At 42.9% G+C, this 18445-nt stretch overlaps 1 protein-coding gene across 4 annotated transcripts in view; it reads left to right on the top strand.

Annotated features, from left to right (window-relative positions):
- LOC147748348 (uncharacterized) overlaps positions 1-15203 on the top strand; it is a 204929-nt gene extending 189726 nt beyond the window's left edge. For 2 of the 4 annotated variants that reach the window (XM_086960524.1, XM_086960540.1), the window contains 2 exons: positions 3650-3693; positions 14269-15203. In XM_086960524.1, coding sequence (XP_086816650.1) covers positions 3650-3693; positions 14269-14286 — 62 coding nt within the window. In that variant the 3' untranslated portion in view covers positions 14287-15203. The remainder of the gene's footprint in view (positions 1-3649; positions 3694-14268) is intronic. The other 2 variants (XM_086960549.1, XM_086960532.1) reach the window with 2 other exon arrangements.
- Positions 15204-18445: the final 3242 nt, after the last annotated feature.

Genomic DNA, 18445 nt, shown 5'->3' with positions numbered 1-18445 from the left:
CAAAAGACTACGGGCTACAGGAGGGGCCTGTACTGATGACGTTTAGGTAATCGGTCGTCATGGAGACTATGGGCAGAGATGCCTTATGTATTGGCACATGAGTTGTTATTGCAGTAAAAAGAAAAAATAAGAAAGAAAGCTAACACTGTGTGCGAATGTTATGCTGGGCAGTTGATTCTGATAGGGGCGCGTGTGTCTGTATGGGCACCGATCTGGGTGTGCCCGTGAGGATGACGTTGGGCTGGGTTACGTCAGTCGTTCTGGAAACCAACTATGTGCCCTCATAAAAAGTCAAGGTCTGTTTACATTAAGGCCCAGAGATGTGGCGGCCTCTATTGACAATGGGTATGACTGTGCGCCAGAAAAGGAGAGTGTAATTATAATTATAATTACATAAGATTCAGGTCACTCTAGCGGACATGGGCCTTAACAACCTATGGCTGGACCCTGAAGGGAATCCTTTCCCCTCAAAACTGGAGATTAAGGCCCTATACAGAGAGTTGGTTTGGCATAAGTAATTTTTCCAGGTGAATGGAGACTCCTTAACAGGCCACTTTATGAATCATAAAGTGGAATATAGATTGGAGGCGTATTGGGACACCATCACCAGTTTTGAGGATAGGAAACTCTACCACGAATTTAGAGTGGGAAGCCTCCCCATAAAATCGTTCACCAAAAACTGGGGGACTGTCTTAGATCTATATTGCCATACTTGCCCCTGGGTGGAAGAGACCTTGCTGAACATCCTTTTTGTCTGTCCTGCTTATAAGGCACCTCGCAGGAAATGGCTTAAACCTGTTTGTGCAGAAATGGGAATAAGATCCTTTCAACTGGCTTTGCGCATCTTAACGTCTGACACCAGTGAAGTCATAGTTGTAGCTAAGGCAAAATTCTGGAATTGGACTTGGGCCATAAGAAGGATCAGGATGCAGGGCATTATGTAACCTTTTATGTATTTTGATACCTTTTTCGCCATCTTATTATAGGTGGTTACGAGCTCTAGTGTTCCTCCAACTCAAATATGTTATTTAAATGCCTACATTCTTGTGTCTAATTTTGTTATAATTAACTGAGGTTTCATTGTATAGCACGATCTTATCTATTTTTGAATACACAAGTTCTTTTATATGTAATTGTACCTTGATATGTAAATGGATTTTAATAATGAGTTTTATTCGATATTTTTATACGTTTTATTAAGAGGAAATTGTTTTAATGCTTTTTTGTAAATGTGTCTTTTATGATTGTTTATAATCAAATAAAGACTAATAGAGCAATTATAATGCTCTGAAGATGATTCAGTCCAATATAGGGCATGTGTAGTTACAATGCTATGATGACGATTCAGTCCCCATAGGGTGGGTCATCGCAAAGAGTGAAAGTAGCATGCCTCTAAAGGTCGTGCTGGTGACAGTCATACCCTAGGATAGTGGTCAGGCCTGGCGAACAGGCAAGATTATTGTAGGTCAGATTATGGTAATCTTTGTATGTGTTGATGCTGTGCCATGGGGTGGAATTGTTTAACCCCTGCTGCTGGGTGGACAAGCGGTAGATCCATCATTGTTTCTTGGCAAGCAAGAACCTTTCATTGTTCTGGTTGGTGTAGTCAAATTGCTCAATTACTGTCTATGACATGTTGTTTGGAGTATGTCCATGTTGCAGGTAGTGGTCTGCGAGGCGACTGATGTTTTGTTTGCACTGTATTGTGCTTCTGTGTTTGACGATTCGTGTCCTGACTTTTTGAATTGTCATGCCTATGTAGCGCAGGCCACAAGGGCACTGGATTAAGTATACAGCGTTGGATGAGTTGCAGTTAGTGTGCTGTAACTGTTTCCAGGTTTTTCCTGGTTCCAGTTCAAGAGTTTTAGATGGACGTGTGAGGGGGCACACACTGCAGTCATTGCATGGGTAATGTCCAGTTATTTTAGGGAAAACCCATGTGGTCAAAAGTGTTTTGGTAGTGGATTTGTGGGCATTCGGTCCTTCAGGCTACTGCCTAGTTTTGTAGGCAAAAAGGGGTAGTTCCCAATTTCTGGTTCCTGAGTTTATAATGCGCCAGTTTTTCCCGATGATATTGGACACTTTGTTGGAGGCTGCATTGTAGGTCGTGACGCAGGTCATTGGTGGACAGGATGCTTCTCATGTTGTATTTTCTAACAGTGCTTCGCGGTTTTGGTTTCGGCTCGTTTTCTGGATGATTTTCTGAGGGTAGCCATGTTCTTGTAGTTTGGAAACTAGACTGGCATATTGGTTGTTGTAATCCGTGATCTTGCTACAAAGTGCTGTGCCACTTGTGTGGTTAAGCATAGTGCCCGTGACAAGAACCGATTAAACCAAGTCACCTCGCAAGGGCTCCCATTCACCTTGTGTTGCCACCCATTTTTCACTCTACATATTTTACCATATGAATTAGTCTATACTCCATATACAATGAAAAACCATAATTTGGAGCAGCTCAGCTGTTGGCTCTGGGCGCCTTGGGTTATTGGAGAACCTACACACCCTATATATCCCCGTAATCAATGGGGTCTCTAGCGGACATAATGGTATATTGCTTTTGTAAACTTCATGACAAAAAGTTACTCTAGAAAACGTCACAAATGGCTGTTTTTTCCAACTCATTTTTTATTTTAACAGCTAGTTTCTTTGGGAAAACCTTGAAGGTTCTACGCATATGACCACTTGCTGAATTTGGAATTTTGTCTATATTTCAGAAATGAATAACTCTCGTGGATCACCTATTGTTTTTATACTAGTTTCCACCACAAACTGGAAGTAGGTTGAAAGCACAAACAAATGGGAACAATTAGCTGCCTCTTTGCAAAATGCCAAAGCTGGTACAAAATTAGTTTTTTTATTCAGCTCTGCATGTTCCTGGAAGTTGGGAAGATGGTGACTTAGGCAATGAAAACAATTTACTAATGCCATTCTTAGGAGGAAAAAAACCGACACATTTATCCAGAGCACTTTTACCTATTTTTACCCCAACACTCAAAATGCAACTATATTTTGCCTATTTTCTCTGCATTCTCCAGGACAATCCACAAACCCTGGGTACTTTTAGAATCCCCAGGATGTTGGAAAAAAGGATGCAAACTTGGAGTGGATACCTTCCGTGGAACAAAAGTTATCGGGTCCTAAGTGCTAATGACCTCAAATACCCAAAAAGGGCTCAGCACTAGGGGGAAAAGGCCCGGCAGTTAAGGGGTTAAGAAGGCATATTGGAGGTGTAAACAGAAGGCAGCCACCTAAACAGACATGCTGAGTAACATCCAGGGATCCATGTGCATCATGTGCACAAAGTAGGTAATGCAGTGATGTAAGTCCCCAAGGGTAATTCTAATGTACAGAGGGCAAGCACACACTGAACTTAGGGAATTTCATAGATTGAAAGTCTAAACATAAATGGAAGTTGCCAGTCACTTTCAAGGGTGGCCCTCATTGACCTTGTTGGTTTGCATCGTCTGGAGTGCCTCCTCTTTAACTCTATTCTGTGCTCTTGCCGCTTCGAATCTCACTGCTGCATAACTTGTTCCTACCACATATCGTTTGAAGGGAATACTAAAGAATGGGAAATGGGCTGTTCTGTGCAGCTGGTGGGAAGAAGCACACTCCTAAGATAATTTATGAGTATCTTTTATGCTTTTAGGAAAACTGAGGCCACGGTGTATGGATAACGCCTGTAGCATGGAGGTGAGTGAGAATAAGTATCATTAATTATGTTGCCTTACATTATAGAAATTAACAGACCCATAGTTACTAAAACAATTATAGTGCTTGAGCATTTTAGAAGAGCTCCTTAACACAACACATACAACATAAACACAACACACTGGGGCTTGATGCAGAATGCTCTGCAGATGACATGCAAAATTCAGAGTGAAACTCGAAAACCGATGACAAAGGGAAGCATAATGAGAACCACTTGCAATGGTGAGCCAAGGAATGGCAGACATATTGTTCCTAGTCTTTTATAACATACTTTCTTCAAAAATGACCTTGGCGACAACTAGATTGCACTTTCCACCAAGGGTGCTTAGGATGTCAGACAGGAGACTAACTACTGTGCTTTAAGGACCCAACTATACCCAATAGGGTATTTTCTTTATTTTGTCTGCCTATTATATGATAAGAATCCATGAAGTCAGCAAATTTTAATCAGTTGTAGGCAGGGTGGTTACTACCATCAAACTACATATGTATGCGTGCCTGACTACATTTTAAATATCCTTTTGACTTCAGAAAATAGAAAGGTTAAACAGGAGATCTTAAAGGGTTAAGAATTTAAAACTCATATTGCAATGAAAATTTATGATTTTTTTTTTTAAATGAAAAGAAGAACGCCCATCCGAACTAGCTCTTTGTAACAGGGTTAAAGTTGTTTTATAAGGCAGATTCACCTTACTCAAATGAAAAATGAATGAGTAAGATATAAGATTGGGTCTTGCCATCGTTTTTCAATGGTCTTCCTGCCAGCTGAAACTGTGGTCCGCTCACCGTATTTAGATTTTGTTCGGTCTATGGATGACGGACCGCCAAGTCCCACCGACTCCGCCAGGAATGTTTGCCCGTGTTGACGGCATTATAGACAAAAGTCAGAGGGAGTTCCACCAAGAATACTACTGATCTGATTACGATGTGCCTTTCCATTGAGGCAGCTGTGGCGAGAATACAGCGGAATCTAAGAAAAGGAGGTGAAAACGTACCTTTTTTTCGTGTTCGCACTTTGGATTCCGTATTAAACCTCATTGTCCAGGTCATTTCTGTGCTGCTACTACCTCACTACAACACTCAACAACCCTGTTGTCGCCAGAATCTAAGGAAGGCTTCTGTATCACTTGTCTCACTATCAATAATGTGTTAACATTTGCTTTAGTCGCATGTATTTTAACATTGTTCTCACATGCGATTTTCTTATGTGTCATGCATAAGTGTTCATCTTGCATCTTTTCATGGTAAAATGAACACACATGTCTTGACACATTAAAAATAATTTTTTAGTGGTGGGGATGTGGGTGTTGTGCTTGTGGTGTCTGCGGGTGTACATAAATTAGTGTGTGTATGTTGTTGGTGTGCAATACAATATGTATCAAAAATGGCATTACACGTTACCTGCATATACATATTGACAGATTCACAACATATATGTGTAGCAAGATAATAATGAGTAGTACTTACCTATCTCCTCACCACCATGGCCTCAGTCCATCAGGAATCTGCTGCCAGGACACCGCCAGCACAACTGGATCATCTAAATCGGCTGAGCACAAACCCGCCGGCCCGATGTCGACAGAGTAATGCTAGCTAGCTGAGAAGACCACCGCCATGGGGGCCCTGTCTTTTGCCGCAACATCTAAAGACGGCAGGCCGACCAGCGTCAGTTCGACAAAGTACTAGGAACCGCTGCCATGGCGGGATGACGGTAGTACTGCCAATATCTAAAGAAGGCCCTTAGAAGTAGACATACTGTGAGTTTGTGGGAAAGAAATACTGGTAGAAAGATACAAATAAAAAATATAAAAATCAACCACATTAGTTAGAGCCTGGAAAACCAGATGGGCTAAAGGCCACAAGGAAATCAAATATTAATAAAGAAGATGGGTGAGAGTAAGACTAAATGAAAGAAATCAAAGAGCCTTTTATAATATATTGAATGATGGACAAAAAGGCCTGAAGAGATTTTTTCCGAGCTACTTTATTTCCAAAATAGATATATTTCAGCTGAAAACATAAAAAATAATATTACTGATTGTATCAATTGGCCATGTTGAACATAGTATTAAACACAGAGAAATTGAGAAAGATCTCACTCCCAGTTTATCAAAATAGTATACAAAGATGCAAAAAAAAAATCTGTTCGCTCCCACAGTTGCCATAAGGCTTGTATTAACCACCTTAAAAACATTCAAACATCGACAGTTCTCCACATACTGATTAACCACATTTCAATACTGATTAATAAGTTGGTAGGAGAAAGCTGACACTTGCACACACTGAATTGCGGTGTCCGTTAACTTGTAGAGAAATTGACAAAAGCAATTGGCATTGGTGTAAAATCCAACACGCTTTTAACAGGTAGTATGCTAAATACCATTAATTCATTCACACATATTAAATAACGGTATCTGTGGGCAATAGCAACATTGGTGATCTAAACCCCTGCTACATATTGTTTCGAGATCCCAGGAAAGCAAGAAGGCTACTCTTTGATTCTGCTTCACTTTGGCCATATTTAGAGCCAGTGATAGACCTGACAAGAAAAGACAGCAGATAATACAGTCTCATTTTAAAAGCTGTAAATGCGATATCACACACTCTGCATATGAATTACTGTTTAATGCGTGTCCCCAAATACTGTTTTTAAGATTCTACAAGATATTAAACCAATGGACAGTCATTATTCCAGCTACTCAACTATAAAAGAAAAAGTGAGATGATGATAGTTGATTACAGAGCTAACAAAGTACAGCTATTAGCTAAAGAAAGATGAACTACCTAAGGGCACATGTTACAATTAACTTTCAAAAGATTCACAAGCTAAGTTCTGAATACAAATTCATGTTGTCACAAAAAGCATACAGTCAAGTTGTTTCTTTTAGTTATCATTGATTAGTTACATTAATTATGTAAACATGTATATTTTTTGTCTCAAAATTGTTGTTTTAATGCAGTCAATCTGTTCCTGAAACGTTTCTCTTGAAATAAGGTGGACATTGGTCACAGATCCAAAGTAAAATATTTGCTATTTGATCAACTGACTCAAATAACTAATAAGGGGATCTGATTTTGTTTTGTCATGATGATAGTTGCTAGATATTTAATAATTAGGATATAGATCACATGAGGAGATATCTGAGAGCAATATTAGCTAGTATAAAGTGTTGGATTATGTCACTTAAATTACTTCATGAATGCCAATCCAGATGTGAGTCATAGAAAAAAAAATCTGTAACATTTTAAAAATGTTATTAGTGAAAAAAGAGGTGACAGGCGAACGAATTGTTAATAATTTATTAATTTCATTTGACTATTTAACTATTAGATGACCTCACTAATGATACCTTTGTATTTAGGTTATAATGTTAGAGAGGGAAAATAACGTAGGATATAGGTGGTCAAGACTTGATGGATTTCAAATACTAGTGAACTGCCATTTCTGGGTTGATCTAATACATTTTATGCACTAAAATGTAATGGGTGAAATGTAATGACAATGTAAACGTTTGTGAACACATGACATTGGAAGAACAAAAAGGATTCTGTTGAGCATTCTCTGTGGGTTTAGTTTTCATGTAGTTCCCTTTACTTGCTTAGATGGTGAAAATCAGTACTCAAAAAGTGTGTACTCAGTTCAACTGAGAGAAAGGATGTGACTCAAAAATGCAAAGGACCTGTTCTGGGCGCTCACCAGTTCAGCATGTTCTTACATTCATTTTATTGGTCAATAGCGTATGAACTTTTTGTGGGTGTGTGGAGTAGGTTCACGTTGGCCTGATCTACTTTCCAGCTGGCTGCATAACCTTGGAACATAAATGAAGGATTCTCGCCAAGAGTTACTTAGTGCAAGCCTTGCTAGCTGGAACACTATGTATGGGATGTGTGTATGAGTATGATTGTGATGTGGTGACTGTATGTGAGGCTGTACAACTGTGTTTTTGTAAGACAATTTACACACTTTTCAATTAACTGCATGTTGAATATTGTTGTCATTATGTTTTTTTGTGTATATTGTATTTATACTGGTCTTTTGTCGAATTTAGTATGATTTGCACTTTATATTGTAATACAACAAGTTCATGACTTGTATTTTAAAGAAAATACAAATGGTTTACAAGCAGCAAAATTAAATGATAAAAAGTTAAAATAAAATGAGTCATACCACTTTTGAAGTCATGCATTGTATGTGTATTTAGTAACGTCAATACAAAGGGATAGTCTGTGTGAGCTATTCTTAGCCACACGGATGAGTGGGAGTATTTTTCCATATTATTGTTGTTCGATTCACCTTTCTCCCAGACCACATAAAGCATCTCCTAAGGGGTACCTTCGACCTTGTGTGTAGGTTCACGTTTTGCAATATGCTGGGGTGTGTACCTCACTGAACAGTTGGACTTTGAAAGAAACTTCAGCTGCATGCCTGCCGCAAAAATCACAATGTTCGAGAAACTTCTGATAGTTAAGGACAAAAATTAAAACTAAATGTGAATTAAAATGCAAATTCTCCTTACATGGTAGAAATAAAATTAAAAAAGCACCAATGTACACATCAGAAAGATTAGTATATAAAGCTTTTAAAGGCAGGCTGGCATCTATGAGTGATGTGATCTTTCCAAATTGGTTAGTGCTTCTGATAGGTTGTGTGGGTTGGAAGAGAGATAATCACATGTGAGGATCGCCTGATGTGATTGACTATCAGTCATGCAGATGCATTAGCCTACGGGAACATTTTTCACTTTGCCTTTAGAGCTTTTTTACCTTTGCTACTGCTGGGATATTCCCTGACTAAAGAGAAAAGCCTGCCTGGGGTTCCGCTCCTCACATTGCCTCTTTAACCAGGGCCAAATTGGCCGTATCGGGACCGTCCATTCTCAGGTGTGCCATGGGGTAGGGTCGGTTTTGTCACTGGCCCCCTGTCCCAAAAGTGGGAGCAGTGCTTTTTGCTAGCATCCCCCCCGCTCCCAGGGTCGGTTGAGCAGCAATCTGCCATGGCTGGTTTCTGTTCCCAGTCCAGCCCTTTTTTAACCCATGAGACATTTCAATGGACTGGAGCCGGGAAATACAGGGTTTTTGCCTCTTCCCCAGCTTTCCAGACTGTTGGATTCTGGTCTTTGGGCCCATTGTAAACAGGTTAATTCAGAATTATGGATAGCACCCCCAAGGAGAACCAATCCCCCTCAGAAAGTACTGAATCGCCATGAACTAAGGCAGTCTACTAGTATATGTCTTATCCAGCAGCCTAGTTTGTCTCATCTGACCAAAGTTAGAGAATAGCCTACCTGTGAGATGAGGGAGGGGGCCCAATTCCCTTCCCATTTAATGCACAGCTTCTAAATATATACTTTTTGGACCTTAGAATGTCCTTCAAAGTAAACCCAAGGATGATATTAACACCAAAATGGTAAGCTCTTCCGCTCCTCTCCCACCACTAGAGAATCAATCCTTATGGCACAGGCCAAGGATGTAACAGGTACAGAGACTGAACCCCTCTCCTCTTCCTTCTTTGGAGAAGTCAGTGATTGAATGGGCAAAACGATTGAACTCTACCCTTAGATATTCTCTGTTGGTGGCAATGGTGTGTGAAAAAAATCAAAACTTTATTGACTTACTGTAAACAACTCTGCACGGAGCCGTATGGAGGAACAGGCTGTAGACGCTAAGCCACTAAACTACACCCTGGAAGAACTATAGAGGGGAATAGAGGATCTCACCCTTACAGACTTGTAAAATTGGTATAGCAGTAGGAAACCTGCAGCATATGGTATGTCTCTCAGTGGGTCAATGATATATTTCCATTTTAAGGTTCCCTCCTGCGGGTGTATTATAGTGACTATCCACACAACAATCACAATCCCCTTCTTCATTACCGGAAGTTCTATAGACAACGCAGTTAGCAAGCTCTGAAAGTATCCACAGACCTTTCCTAAGTTTAGGAGCACGTAGAGAAGCTCAAGAATGGTAGGGTCATCTAAATATGCGAGAATGCAGATCCATGTGAGAATATATATATATATTGCCTGGGGCAGAAAGGGGCTGGGGGCAGTACACCCGCTCCCACCCCGTCCCGCCCCCCTCCCGCCCCCACTCCTCCCGCCTGCCCCTCTGTACACACCCGCTCCCCTCCCGCCCCGACTCCCTCCCGCCCTGATTTGAAGGTTTACTTACGCCAGCTGCCGCTCCGCTCCTCTACACATGCAAGGCAACCATTTGCTAGCGCTCCGACAACTACATACCCCAGCCTTCTGGATGACGGCTACCTTTTTGAAGCCTGTGCACACCATGTGAATAAAACGTACGCACTCCCTCCCGCCCCCACTCCTCCTGCCTGCCCCTCTGTACACACCCGCTCCCCTCCTGCCCGACTCCCTCCCGCCCTGATTTTAAGGTTTACTTACCTCAGCTGCCGCTCCGCTCCTCTTCGCCATGATGCACCCGCGCTCCTCACTTCACCGCAGGTCCATGTCTACCGCCCCAACACGTCGTCAACACGCACGTCGCGTCACGGCCAGCGCTAGGTCCCGGCCGGCGCTACTTTCAGGGGACTACTTTGTTTAGAAACTTAATTTTTTTTACTTACTTTTTTTTTTAATTTATATAGCCTATGTCCATTTACACACCCTGACATTTTCATAGATGTATTGGGTGTGTAGATTGGCGCTGTGGTTCCCGAGTTTACCTGGCCAAAAGGTGCAAGTTCTCTCTTTATAATAGTAGTATAGACATCAAAGCTCCAAGGTTCCCACTGGTTGGAGACGCACTCTGACATCCACTGCAGCAACCTTCATGAGGTAAAAGCAGATCGGCAAGCGGATCCAGTTTATAGCATGGCTGTCGATTCACGCCGGACGCGTTTCGCACTCATTGCACTCTTCAGCGGCGCGACAGTCCTTTTGGCATAGAGGCCACACCTCCCACTTAAAAATATGAGCCCTCCAATGGGCGACCCAAATGAGTCTGCATTGGTTTGTGGGTCTTGTAGTGTGTGCTTCAGTTATGTGCCGCTGTCTGAGCTGTTTCAATCCCACCAATGGGCCTCCACTCGCACATCCGGCTTGTCAATCCTCCATGGATGCCTCCACATTGAGACTCCGTGAATCGGAGCTCCGTGGCCCCAAATTTCCAGGTGGTGCATCTCCCGTGGCTGGAAGACCGCGTATAAATCAAAGCTCCAAGGTTCCCACCAGTTGGAGACGCACTCTGACATCCACTGCAGCAACCTTTATGAAGTAAAAGCCGGATCGGCGAGCGGATCCAGTTTACAGCATGCCTGTCGATTCACGCCATAAGCGTTTCGTACTCATTGCACTCTTCAGCGGCGTGACAGTCATTTTGGCATAGAGGCCACACCTCCCAATTAAAAATATGAGCCCTCCAATGGGTGACTCAAATGAGTCTGCGTTGGTTTGTGGGTCTTGTAGTGTGTGCTTCAGTTATGTGCCGCTGTCTGAGCTGTTTCAAGCCCACCAATGGGCCTCCACTTGCACATCCGGCTTGCCAATCCTCCATGGATGCCTCCACATTGAGACTTCGTGAATCGGAGCTCCGTGGCCCCAAATTTCCGGGTGGTGCATCTCCCGCGGTTGGGAGGCCGCGGACAAATCAAAGCTCCAAGGTTCCCATCAGTTGGAGACGCACTCTGACATCCACTGCAGCAACCTTCATGAGGTAAAAGCCAGATCGGCGAGCGGATGCAGTTTACAGCATGCCTGTCGATTCACGCCAGATGCGTTTCGTGCTCATTGCACTCTTTAGCGGCGCGACAGTCATTTTGGCATAGAGGCGACACCTCCCACTTAAAAATATGAGCCCTCCAATGGGCGACTCAAATGAGTCTGCGTTGGTTGTGGGTCTTGTATTGTGTGCTTCAGTTTTGTGCCACTGTCTGAGCTGTTTCTAGCCCACCAATGGGCCTCTACTCGCACATCCAGCTTGTCAATCCTCCATGGATGCCTCCACATTGAGGCTCCGTGAATCGCAGCTCCGTGGCCCCAAATTTCCGGTTGGTGCATCTCCCTCGGTTAGGAGGCTGCTTATAAACCAAAGCTCCAAGGTTCCCACCAGTTGGAGACGCACTCTAACATCCACTGCAGCAACCTTAATGAGGTAAAAGCCGGATTGGCGAGCGGATCCAGTTTACAGCATGCCTGTCGATTCACGCCGGACGCGTTTTGTGCTCATTGCACTCTTCAGCGGTGCGACAGTCATTTTGGCATAGAGGCCATACCTCCCACTTAAAAATATGAGCCCTCCAATGGGCGACTCAATTGAGTCTGCGTTGGTTTGTGGCTCTTGTAGTGTGTGCTTCAGTTATGTGCCGCTGTCTGAGCTGTTTCAAACCCACCAATGGGCCTCCACTCGGACATCCGGCTTGTCAATCCTCCATGGATGCCTCCACATTGAGACTCCGTGAATCGGAGCTCCGTGGCCCCAAATTTCCGGGTGGTGCATCTCCCGTGGCTGGGAGGCCGCGTATAAATTAAAAAGCTCCAAGGTTCCCACCAATTGGAGACTCACTCTGACATCCACTGCAGCAAACTTCATGAGGTAAAAGCCGGATCGGTGAGCGGATCCAGTTTACAGCATGCCTGTCGATTCACGCCGGACGCATTTTGTGCTCATTGTACTCTTCAGCGGCGCAACAGTCATTTTGGCATAGAGGCCACACCTCCCACTTAAAAATTTGAGCCCTCCAATGGCGCGACTCAAATGAATCTGCGTTGGTTTGTGGGTCTTGTAGTGTGTGCTTCAGTTATGTGCCGCTGTCTGAGCAGTTTTAAGCCCACCAATGGGCCTCCACTCGCACATCCAGCTTGTCAATCCACCATGGATGCCTCCACATTGAGACTCCGTGAATCGGAGCTCCGTGGCCCCAAATTTCCGGGTAGTGCATCTCCTGCGGCTGGGAGTCCGCATATAAATCAAAGCTCCAAGGTTCCCACCAGTTGGAGACGCACTCTGACATCCACTGCAGAAACCTTCATGAGGTAAAAGCCGGATCGGCGAGCGGATCCAGTTTACAGCATGCCTGTCGATTCACGCCGGACGTGTTTCGTGCTCATTGCAATCTTCAGTGGCGCGACAGTCATTTTGGCATAGAGGCCACACCTCCCACTTAAAAATATGAGCCCTCCAATGGGCAACTCAAATGAGTCTGCTTTGGTTTGTGGGTCTTGTAGTGTGTGCTTCAGTTATGTGCCGCTGTCTGAGCTGTTTCAAGCACACCAATGGGCCTCCACTCACAGCCTCTCTTACTAAAAAATATTAAAAAGAAAGAAAAAGATGAATTGCAGAGGCCCGCCCCCTTTTTAAACCACTCTGCATATGCGCCTTCTGGCACACTGCTGGTGGCGAATGAAGTGCCCTTGAATGCTGAGGGTTCCTAGGGGCCAACAAGACCTCCTGTTACCTCCAGTAAGCCGCACACTGTGGGATAGCAGAGAGGTGGTCCAAGGCCACACCCCCTTTCTGCACCACTCTGCAAATGCTGCTCTCTGTGCTTTGCTGGTGGGGGAATTAGGTCCCCTTGCCTCCTGAGCACCTCAGGACATAAGTGGACTTCATCCCCCAAGCAGCAGGGCGCCAAGAGGTGCGTTTGCAGAGTGGTGGAGAAAGGTGGCGTGGCCTCTGACAACCTCTCAGCAATCCAGTCAATTGAGATGTCATCAGTGATGTCATTCAGCGATGTCACTGACCATGTCATGAGTGATGTAATATGTGAGGTCATAAACAGTGCATTGCAGGGGTGTAAGTTATAGTTAGGTCAGGAAACTATAACTCCTGAATTACACTGGTTTTGTAAGAGTGAAATCTGACCCTCACTGTATCGTCCCTGCAACCTTTAGTTTTTTCAGTGAATAGCTATATATATATATCCACAAACACAATCTCCAAGCACAAGGAGCCCCCGACCCTTCAGGGCGGCTTCATGGAACAGTGAGCAATATATATGTGACACTCAAGGCAGGGAAACATGAGGAAAGGGGAGGATCAAAATAACAGTGCAGGAAGATGCCAAGGGTTTGAACGAATTTAGTAAACAGAAACGTACAACTAAGCCATTGCGAAGCAAACCTGTTTAGGCATTCTTGCTGCTAAATTACCTGAGAAGCAGTCCTTCTGTTGATATGATTGGTTGTCTTCCGCTATTTGACCAGAGAGACCTGCATCCTGCATCTCAACCCCAGCCGCTTATGAACCTGTTTCCACAGTTTTCACGTCTCTAAACGTTCTTCTTGCCAGTTCCTCGCTGAATCTTTTCATAAGTCATGACAGTGCTCCACTCTCTAAAATGTCTCCACCTTATGTTCCGCCCGTTTTAATTGGTCATTTCTTGTGGAATTCCTTGGCTAATTTGGGGGCACGTACAAAAGATGCAGGCTCCCATCAGTATTATATTAGGAAAAGGATCAAAGGATTGAATGTGCACTAGAACTGATCTTGCCCTTTAGAGTCAGACTGTCTGAAGAGAGGCCATCTGATGCATGTGCTTCATTGATTGGCTTCCCTGGTTCCAATTGTTATCCTGCTAACAGAATATGTTTTCTTTTACAGATATTACAAAAGCCCTGAATTCAACATATCCTCTACCCACTCTGTAACTGTGGCGCGTGATGCACGACTGGCTCACATCCACTGAAGTATGCTGTGCCATTCCGCATGACCTACATGGGAGCAACCCCACCCTTTGGGAACTTGGCGTACTCCTGATATTGCAAATGTATCAGTTTTGTGATTGACACTTCCCTCTCCAAAGTGGTTTCTCACTGGCATTAGTTTGTCTCTATATCTCCAGAATTTATGATGGAAAACCCTTACTTTACTATTGTTGTGTTATTGTTTTGGGTATCCACTAGCATGATTCCTTATGCAATGTTGTGTAAGTCCTCTCTACGTCAACCAGGTCTTCATACCTCACCAATGTTGCTTTACTGCCAAAACCTAATGCATAATTATGGAAAGCCCCCAAGATGTGCAACCAGGGAAGAATATATTATAGGTTCAGCAAAGCAAATGATAATACATGCTTAAGTAACCTTTTTGTTATATGCACATATGCAATTTAATAGAACTTAATCAACAGTGTACTGGAAGCGCAACAGGTGTTAGCGCCCACATTGTGCACCCCGGGGGCACTTTGATATTACAGAAGGATCCACAGATGCCTGGCTTTTCTTGGCCTTGTCATATTAATGGGAGACATTAACTGAATATTTTCAGAAACTTAATTCAAGAAAATAAGCAACCTTGTGTGGTGGGGAATTGCACTAATAAACAAAGTGATGGCTCTTACACATCTTTTATAACTCAATTATTGATTAGAAGGATGTCAGGAATCTGGAGCATGCATTTGTACATGTAGTTGTTGAAAATGTAGCCTGAGTGTGCATGTCACCATAATGCAAAAATCCTGGTTCAGATTCACAAAGATTTTTACTCCAGAAAAAAGGAAAGCTTGAAAAATTTATAATCAGGGATCTAACAAGTCGAAAAAAAGATAGTAAGAATGATGTAGAATAAATATAAATCAATCAACAGCATGGTTTTTTCTCTATGATTTTCCTAGGCTTGATAAAATTCATACTGACTGGTTTCACCTACAAGCTTAGAAGCTACAGGAATTCTGGAAAGTGAGGGTTCATCTTTGTTTGGTAAGTCCCCTTCAACCCTGGTTCCTGTTGAAAAATAAAGAGTCGCTAGAGGAAATAAAACAGGCTGTCTTTTTAACTCTTCAATGTAGAACAATACTGAATGGACATAAAATACTAGGAAAAAGACAATTTTAAAAAGATATTTAGCCTTTACGAGTTACACTAGACAATAGGGAGAACAAGTAAGGTTTTGCACCTTGAATATTTTCAAGCTTTCCTTTTCTCCCTTCTGTATTTATCTATTTCTAATTAAGCAAAATGAGAAACTTTGAAAACACAATCACACAGTCCAAGATACGGTGTACAATAAAAATGTAATCATGTATGATTTATTTAAACATGTGTGCAATAACCCTTATCAAATGTGATAAAATATTCAGATGAAGAACTAATATACCCCTTTACTATGCTACAAATTCACCAAGAAATATGTTCCTAGAATCTACCATGATCTTGCTCGCTTTTTTTTTTAACATTGACAGTGGAGTATTTAATGTATAAATGAAACACCTGGCTAAAACTTATAAGAAATGTTGTTTCTTAAGAGAAAAATGATTTAAAATCGAAGTAAAAGTCTTCCTTTGACGAGTTAATAGAATATAAATGTGTACTATAACACTTTTTATCGAATATAGACAAATACTAAAAAATGTCTTGTTCTTTTTAGAAATATTTGGCTGAAAAATAAATGGTCCTGAGGAAGACACTATAACGTGTCGAAACGCGTTGACTACAGCCGTACCAACAATATACAGGACAACAATACTGTCCCTTGATTGTTTTAAGAACAAATGTTTTACTTTTGTTTATCAGCAAAAAATTTTAACTGTATAAATTATCGTGTATACAAGATATATGTGTTTAAATCTTTTTTTATCAAAATAATTAAAAATCCTAATGTTTGTGTTATAGTTCTTGTTAAACATAGCCAGTGTGTTCTTTTCTGTCAAAGTTGGCCTGGGTTGATACCTTCGCATTTGAACTTTTTCCCTGACCCAGGTACTTTATCCTTATTAGGGGGTCCTTGATACATTACAAGATAATGAGTGTCTGATCCACACCTAGTCAAGTTTTCTTCCAGTTACTATTTCACCTGCGAATCTTATTTAGTGATTTATGGATATATTCTTCCATGTGGTATCTTGGTTCCTGTGAGGATATCTATAGTTCAATCATTTTCTCAATAAGGTGGTGTAAAGTATTGGCTGTTTTTTTGCAAAACACATCCTTAAAATTCTGATAAGCTAATGGGATTGGCATTTCATCACCGACCCTTAGCACTGAAAAATAGGTTAAAGGCTCCTACAACTGTGTAGGCGGTCTGAGACAACATTTCTTATTACAATACTCACAGTTCATAGTAATGTATTCCTCTTGCTGTTTGATTTTTGGGTTGTGGGGATATTCCTATTGATTAAATGTAAGTGTTTTTTGTCAGGTAGGATAGTAAAAACGCCACCTTAAGTCATATTTGTTGGGAATGCCTATGGCCCATTTTAGAAGTACAATTTACGTTGGGACATGATTTAACGAAATCAGCATTCATTTTGTACCCAATACAGTCTTCAGATATAGCAGAAGTGATAGGACGTGCCTTACTTAATACTTCCTGAAATATTGAACAAGAAATTACCCAATCGCCAAGCGACCTTTAAATCCTTCTGAATCTGGGTTACAGCCTGTGACATTACGTGGAGGGGGATAGCATCAGAGTCCGGATCTTTGAGCTTCACAAACTCTCATGACTGCAGAGAGCTTTGTGGGGGAACAGGTGCCTAGGATGCTAATCTACCAAGTTTGCCCCTATTGGCACCTGATGGGGGAGAGGGGAGAGAAGAGAGAAATACCCTGCAGCAGATGGTATGTCTCTCAGCAGGTCAATAGTACATCTCTGTCTTAAGATTCTTTCCTAAGGGAGCATAAAATGGAACCCACACACACCGCTTTTTCTTCTAGTCTGACTGAATAAATAAGAGAACTCTCAAAATTGTGTACTAATTAACAGAATACAAATCCAATCCGAATTCATCCTTTCCTGATGCTTATTAGACAAGATGGGTAACAAGCTCAGGAAATGCTCTATTACTTACCGGCAATCTTCATTACTCCGGGTCCTGATGTCCTCGTCCCATTCAGTAACAAAGTGGAGATAACCATCTTCCGACAGAAAAAAGACAAGAGAAATGCTGGGACCCTAATACTGCCCGTCCCACCGGGAATACATAAGCAATACTTACCCAGCATCCCTCATGTACAACCAAGCCCCCATAGGAAGGCCGGCCGACCGGGAGAGAGGGAGGGGCTTATGAATGGGACGAGGACAACGGGACCCGGAGTAATGAAGATTACCGGTAGATAATAGAGCATTACCCCCAGTTCCCTTTTTTCCTCATCCCATTCCGTAGCGAAGTGGAAAATACCAAAGCAGAAACCCGGCCTTACAAACTCACAAGCGCACCCAGGAACCACATCAAACGCAGCAACCCAAGGGAGCACAGAAAGGGGGGGAACCACGGGAAGCAACCGGCCAGCACCCCAGATCAGGACCGCAGGGACACAAACAAGGACCAGAAACCAACAAGAAAACAAAAGGCCAGAGGCACAACAAGGAGGCCGCAAACCAGAAAAACTGGAGACAGAGCACCCGAGTCAAAACACAAAGGACATGGCCAAGGGAAACCACCGGACAAGGAGGACCAGCCCGGAACCGCCAGGAAGGCACCCAGGACCCAATGGAAACCCCAGGACCATGCAGAACATGGACAAACAACCAGGTCCAGGAAGACACGCCGGCAGGAGCAGGTCCAGAAGGACACAGCAGGACACAGCCCAAGACTAACCGAGCCCCAAGCCAGAACACCCAAAAAGAGCGCAGGCAAGCCCACAGGCCTGAAAGAAGGTAACCCACAGGGGCAGAAACCACAGGAGCCGGAAAGCCCCAGTCGTCCCACAGCCAGGCACCCACCATGGGGAACAAACAAGGCCAGGACCCCACAGGGAGCAACACCCAGAGCCCATATGGACCTCCAAAAGAGAGGGGAAAACAGGAGCCAAGACCTCGGCAACAGCAGCAAGAACCC

This window comes from Lissotriton vulgaris, chromosome 1_1, assembly GCF_964263255.1.
Source record: "Lissotriton vulgaris chromosome 1_1, aLisVul1.2, whole genome shotgun sequence".
NCBI lineage: Eukaryota > Metazoa > Chordata > Amphibia > Caudata > Salamandridae > Lissotriton > Lissotriton vulgaris.
Note: the sequence above shows the minus strand (reverse complement) of the source record. Positions and strands in the feature narration are given on the sequence as shown.